General features: G+C 38.2%; 1 protein-coding gene across 1 annotated transcript; it reads right to left on the bottom strand.

Annotated features, from left to right (window-relative positions):
• Positions 1-4,716: 4,716 nt before the first annotated feature.
• LOC113777202 lies at positions 4,717-5,337 on the bottom strand. Its single transcript, XM_027322236.1, has one exon. The coding sequence runs from the start codon at positions 5,335-5,337 to the stop codon at positions 4,717-4,719; it is 621 nt and encodes a 206-aa protein (XP_027178037.1).
• Positions 5,338-7,237: the final 1,900 nt, after the last annotated feature.

Here is a 7,237-nt window from a genome sequence, read left to right as displayed (position 1 = left end):
TTAGTTCTAATTTTAAAATTGTGAATCGTATTTTGCCACATACATATCCGAAATACATAAAAAAAAACTCTTATTTTTGTCTCGCATATTATGATTGATTTGATTTGAACAAAAATTTGAGTGGTCATTTGGGACCAAAGAAATCCGGTTATTTCTAAAATTGTTAATTTTGGAGATCGAATGCCAGTAAATGATTTTTGGACAAATTGAGTCGAAAATTTTGGTAAAGTTAGTTTTCTATTGAAAATATATCTTCCTATTCGAGTTTCGAACCACCAGATGGAATCATTTAACTAGACCTTTAATTGACCCTGAAGTTGACTATTTTTGTAAAAACCCTATTTTCGTGAGTGGTACAAGTAAAGTGTGATTGCTGCCCTTTAGTTTGGAGGGTAGGAGTCCTATGAAGAAATCAGTGCTTAATTGTTAGTGCAAATTACAGAAACTGTGAATTTTGGTAGATCTAGTGGACCTGGCAAATAAGGGGTACGATATTATCGTAAGTGTGAATTTCGAGGACGAAATTCTTTTAAAAAAGGGAGGTTGTGAGGACCCAAAATTTTCTTGTTTTATTTTATTGGCTTAATTAATTATTTCCTCACACGTTTTCTCCGAATATTTTATTTCAACCTTTTATTGCTCAAATAAATGGAATTATGGCTGACATGTATTTTAAAAATGACTTGATTCCAAAAGTTATTTTTTTGAAATCTCGTTAAATGAGAATAGTGAATACGTGTTTGGAGACTATAGCCGATTTGAGAGTACAATGAGATTGAAAAATTGGAGACTTGTACATTAGCCTTGAAATTGTTATTTTTATGTTTAAGTACCCAAGTGATAGTTAGTTATACTATTGACATAAGAATTTCTTGGAGATTTCACTTTATCGCGCTTAAATCGGAAGTACGCGTTTTTACGCGTGCGATTAATTGAGGGACTTAAGATCATTATTTTTAGACTATTAAGAGTGAATAATAATAGTATGAATGAAAGTGTATTAGAGGTTTAATGCATAAGTGAAATAAATCCGAAAGGAAACGAGCACGAAACGCGCACGTACGCGTACTAGTCTCAGTTGACTTTTGGTGTATTTTTAGCCACACATTCTTAAGCTTCCTCAAGAAGCTTTTGCAGCTGCAACAACCCTTTTTTTCTCCTCTAAGCAGCCGTGCATCACCCCAAGGAAGAAGACCACCAAAATTCTTCTTCAACAACTCACTCATTTCTCACCCAAGACACTCCAAAATTTTACTACAACTTGCAAACCACTTGGTGATCTTCTTAAGCTACAAAAAGAGCTTCATTTCCACGGCTTTTCTTGAGCATCTTTGGACCAAAATTTCTGCTTGAGTTACCAATAAAAGTAAGTGACGATCAAACCTTCAAATCTTGATTTATGGAAGTTCTATTGCACTTATAACCTCATATATTCATGTGGGTAGCTTTATTTATGTTGGATTTTGGTGATTGGGCTCTATGAACTCCCACAATGGCTTGATGGACTGATTTGTTGTGTTTTGATGTTATTAATGTTGGATTAGTGGTTAATCTAGTGAAAATAGGTTGTATTGTTGAAGGAAAGTTCAAAGGAAGTGAAGAAGGAATTTTTTCATTTCTGCCCCTGTCCATGCCGTGGCCCTTAGGAAAATTTTTTGTGGTTCTAATGACTTGGTTATGATGTATATATGTTGTGTGGGTTGTGTAGAAAGTTTCATAAAAAAATAACGTGATTTGGTTGGCCAAACGATGTGTTTTCGGAAATAAGTAAAATTAGAAAATTTTCTCGTAACTGCTCTGGCAGGATTTTTGTTTTGGTCATAACTTTTTGCCCGATGTCGAAATCAAGTGCTGTTTATGGCACTGGAAACTAGACATTCCCACCTTTCCAACGATATAAAATGCATGTTCTGACTTCACCTGAGCAGTCCATACCAATTGTTTAAACATGACTGTCCTGTTTCACGTCTACACTGAGAGCTCTGTTTTGAGCAGCGAATTGATGCTCAAATGTCAGCCAGTTGTGGACAGATTTTGAAAATGATTTCTTCCAAGAAATTGTAGTCTTATGAATTTAGTTTTCAATGCCACCAACCACGCTTAATTCTGAGTTGAATTGAGTGATTTATGACCAGAATTCGAAACTGACTTTGTGGGAGAAAACCCTCATGTTGGACAGATTTGTAACCAATTTTGATTTGAGACTAGCTCTTCGAAATTCTTGGTTTAAATCATCTACCAAATGTATCTTGGATCTTTGTTAGACCTGATTAGTATAAATGAGATATGTTTTAAGCATTTTATTGGCCAAAGGTTTGAGAAAAGAAAACTAGTGGTGCAAGGCAGCTTTGCCTTGGAGATTTCGAAACTTTGATGGTTTTGTTAACCAACTTCCCGAATGAATTTTCCTATGAAATTTCGTAGAGGAATAGCCCTTATATGGTAGTGTAATACTGCTGATTTTGGTACTATTCCGAGTCCATTTCGATACTCGAACAAAATCCCAAAGTTGGTACTTTAAACCTGAAAATTTCATAATTGTCTCAAATTTTCAGCAACTTTGAGCTACTTTATCTTAGTGTTCAAAACTCCGATTCTTGTTCCGTTTGTTGTGTTTTAAACTTTTATTGCAACTCTAATTGAGTTTCAAATTTGAGAGACTAGTTCAAATTTTGTGAATTTTGCCGAATTTCTAAAGTTGGCCAAAAATCAACCCCAAAACTGTCTTAAGGGTACAAAACAGCAACTTTGAGACAAATTTTGAATACCTTCCGTTTAGAATCATGAAAAGTGACTTTTATTACTTTGGAAATAGTTTTTAACGGTACCAAATTTTCCAATTTTGGACTCATAGAGAGTGAGATCTTATTTTTCAAAGTTTGCTCGCCGAATCTGAAATTTTCGAACTTAAAGGAAATTGAGGGTTTCGAACTCTCAATTTTCCTCCGATATTGCTAAACCGTTTTACACTTGATTTCAAAGGCGAATATTAGATTTCTCTTGTATTTTTGAAACCCACTTCCGAGCCTCAATTATAAATAATTAAGGCTCAATTCATGAATTCTCCTTAGATTGTACACTAGTACAGCTTTCTTTGATAAGTAGGGGTTCTAAGTGATAGTGTATAATAATTGATGGTTATTTACTCAGGTGTTCAAGGAGACCTTCAAGAGGAACTCGAAGTGGACGCCTAAACACTTGTTTGAGTACTTACTCACTTGTTTTGAATAGGTGAGTGTTCCATATAGGAGTACGTAATTTGAATAAGTCTATGACTTGCTTATCCCATTGTCATTAAGTGTTAAGTGCTACATGTTACCACACTCATGCATATCTAAGTAAGGTATACTTGAATTAGTAGATATGAAATGTTTGAAGAGCATATTTACGTGACTACTTGAACTACTCGACATGAAATCCTTGAAGGGCATATTTATTTAATGTGTCTATCAATTAACCGTTAACCGTTAATCGTTAACCGTAATTACTTACTGTTTATCAATTTACTTGATTACCTGCTTACGTGATTATTTGACTACTTGATTACTTGATTACCGTAAATTATATGTTCATATGAAATTGTCCACCATTTTAAGGCGAGTGTGTACTTTATCTCACTCGACTTACTAAAATGATAAATTTTTACCGTTCATCGGTTTACTTGATTACTTATGCATGTTGTAAGCTATAAACTGAACTGGGCCCTGCCCTTGGTTACTAACCTAATCGAGTCAGGACTGGGATCGGTCGGGTAGGTTGGAACCCTGGGCCACCGTTTCGGTATATTCGAGTACTACCACTGGAGGGATAAGGTGATGGCCAGACAAACCGTGGGGATCCGAAAGTTATAAGGTGCAGATGACTGACATGGTTCCACTGGAACACCGTATCCTTCAATATGTGTTTATTTTGCATAGAGATAACTATTTCATGCAAATGTGCCAACGTGCAAATCTTGACTCATGCCTGTGACATGCTTAAATTACTCGTACCATGATAATTGTCTCATGTTAATGTGTCATACCTGTGATATGGTCAAAATACTCGTATAATGATAATTGTCTCATGTTCATGAGCCAACGTGCAACCCCGAACCATACATGTGGTATGCTCAATTACTTGATCTATTAGAACTGTTAGAGTGTCTTGGAACCTCATTGGGCTGTGTAGCTCATCCCGCGTTTTTGTTCTCTTTAACAAGGCTCGAGACCAAGAGTGCTCGTGAATAGTACTAGATAGCTTTCTTTTGAAAATTTTAAATTGTGTTATAGCGGATGGTTATAGTACATATTCCTTTGGGTTGTACCTAAGGTTGAAAGCTAAATAATTGTAAGTGTGAAATATTTTGGAGTACTTTAGTTATGTATTGAAGTTATTTGAAGTATTCCGAGTTTTGAATTGTGGATTGTACCATATCCTGGCGAGAATTGGGCAGGCGTCCCACGGATACCCTTTGGTTCGCTTTAGGGAGAAGTGGGGGCGTCACATATTCTCCGTGTGATTTGGCCCCCTGCAAAATTCGCAGGGACCACGGGATGTAAAAGACGAGTCTCCCCGTAAGGCACCACTCTGTTCTCACCCAACCTGACCACCTATGGCCTGGGCTCCTCTTGACTCCCTGGGAAGTCTTACTCCTCCAGTTCCCCTTCCAGACTTGGGAACGGTACTTTCATCCTCTTGTCCCGAACTACTTCCAGGTCATCCCCGTTTCTTCGTTTAGAAGGTTCTAACTTGAAATCTCGCATTTTCAACTCGTAGGGCTTTCTTTACAGCATCACTAAATATATTGATTTGAGCTACGGTTAAATCCTTTTGAATCTCAACGTTCAACCCCTGAATAAATCTTCGTATCCTCTTCTGCTCAGTCACAATAAGTTCGAGAGCGAACTTAGGCAACCTAGTAAAGTGGCTCTCGTATTCTGCTACGGTTTGAGCTCCCTGACTAAGCCTAATGAACTCATCCTCCTTTTGCTCTTGAATTAGAAGAGGAAAATACTTGGCATTGAACTTTCTCATGAAATTGATCCAAGTCCTTCGTGTTTGCTCTCTTTCCCACTTCATTCTGATCACATTCCACCAAGAATGGGCTACTCCCTCCAATTGAAAAACAAAAAATGTTACCTGTCTCTCTTCAGTATAATGCAGAGTAGCGAAAATGTCAATCATCTTCTCCAACCACTTCTCGGCCACATCTAGGTCTGGTCCTCCAATAAATTGTGGTGGAGAGAACTTTTGAAATCGTTCGAGGGCCCTATCCCCACCTTCTACATGGTTTTCCAGTTGAGGAATAGGGTTTTGGCCATGATGCTTCGCTACGTGGGCCAACAGATCGGTCATATGCTAAATAGCGGCGGTTACCTGAACATTAGGGTCAATCTCCGGTCCAAAATTCTGTTCAGGTACCGGTTCACGGTTATCCTCTTCATTCATGGGTTGCCTCGATCCGCGCCCACGGCCTCGTCCACTAGGAATACCCTTCATTCGATTTAACCAATCTAAGGTCGAAGCGCAAAGGTAATATGAAAGAGAGATAAATGCATGGACAAGTTACAACAATACACACAAGTCCAAAATCAAACAGTTAACACAACTTTAGCATATATATCACACAGTAACAGTCAAATACAAACAAAAGTAATCTCATGAAAGTAGGGGGTCATTCAAAAGTACAATATAGAAACTAGGCCAGAAGCACAAAAGCATCTGAGCTTTCCTAACTGCCCCTCACATGGAATCAAACATGGCTTACAGGAGGTCTAACCTAGTTCTCAATCGAGCTAACGAACTCTCCCTCATGGGTAGAACTAGGTGTGTCTCCCTCTCTAGGAGCTCCGTCCGTAACCAACAAGAATAACGCAGTTTATATCGTAGACAGGGTTAATCATACTTAATGATACCTTAACACATCACACGAAATTCTGTAGAATCAAAGTTCTAACTCGCCCAAGTCATTTCTAACCTAGGCTTTTATCTTTAGTATTCAGGTATAAGAATCCAAACTAAGATAATTCACAACTTGAGCTGGCCAATCTTAAAAGTAAATCATCTACATTTGAGATTCTTACCTGACATACAGATCTATTATCTCCAAGTACCATGATAAATGTTTGAAACCTATAACATTTCAAGATCCATAGTTTATGCGCAAAAGAGCACTTAGTCCTTTACATTCATTCACAATATCAGGACCATAACACCACTCGACCCAAACTCACTCCGCGCAGAGACCAGGCGAAGCAACTCTGATATCATCTGTGACGACCCCACCTCTTCCTAAGGCGAAACAAAGGGTTGGCGGACCGCCTGCCCAACTCTCGCCAGGACTACGGATCAAATCATTCATAAACCTTACCAAACGGTCCAAGGAACTTCGGGAAAACGAATGATCGAAAAACGCAAAGGACCGCAGGCACGTCAAAATCCGACCAAATTTTTTTCTTCCTCGTTCAAGGTTCGCACTCGCTCAATTTCCCCAATGGATACAAGAAAGTTCACATAACCATAGAAACGTACAATCTCATACGAATACGCTTGAAACCCTTGATTAAACACTTATATATATATACATCAGAGTTTTCAACAAGTTAACTTGAAATACAAGCCATAGTAACCATACGTATACAAAATTACAATTAGGGTTTCGGTTACAGAGGAGCATGATCAAAAGAATGTCTACACTAACTCGACTCTTTCTTCAAAAATCATAACTCTCAAAATATTGAACCCTGTAGGGAAAATAAAGATAACGGGAATGAGGTAAACTTACGCTCAATGTGTTACCACAAGTACAAGTAGTCAAGAATCATGGCATTTCACTCTCAAGGCACATATACACAACATATAAGGAAATGAACAAATAACTTAATAGAAAGGATACAGGTGGCTCTTAGGAGCCAAAATTCCCATTGCAGTACTTGATCCCAACTCGCTGACGCTCCATCAACATTCGAAAACACAAATATGACCGTAGACCCCATTTGACATCAAATTCCGTCCACCGAACATATTCCTTGCCGGGGCTGAACACCACATACAGAACAAAAGTGGTAATACTCGAGTATATCAAAAATCCAGAGTCTCCAATACCCAAAGATTTTCCAGAAACAGACTACCGTGACTCGTTATCTAATCGACCAGGCCCTTGCCGACTCGACTCGAGTAACTAGCCACAGGATTTGAGTTCAGAGGTCATAGAAGAGTCGTTGGATACAAGCCTCCAAACGACGTCAGAACAGAC

Source organism: Coffea eugenioides, chromosome 7 (genome assembly GCF_003713205.1).
Source record: "Coffea eugenioides isolate CCC68of chromosome 7, Ceug_1.0, whole genome shotgun sequence".
Classification (NCBI taxonomy): domain Eukaryota; kingdom Viridiplantae; phylum Streptophyta; class Magnoliopsida; order Gentianales; family Rubiaceae; genus Coffea; species Coffea eugenioides.
Note: the sequence above shows the minus strand (reverse complement) of the source record. Positions and strands in the feature narration are given on the sequence as shown.

Excerpts from the sequence above, each read along its gene's own strand:
- LOC113777202 (XM_027322236.1), bottom strand. The coding sequence starts at position 5,337 with ATGACCGATCTGTTGGCCCACGTAGCGAAGCATCATGGCCAAAACCCT.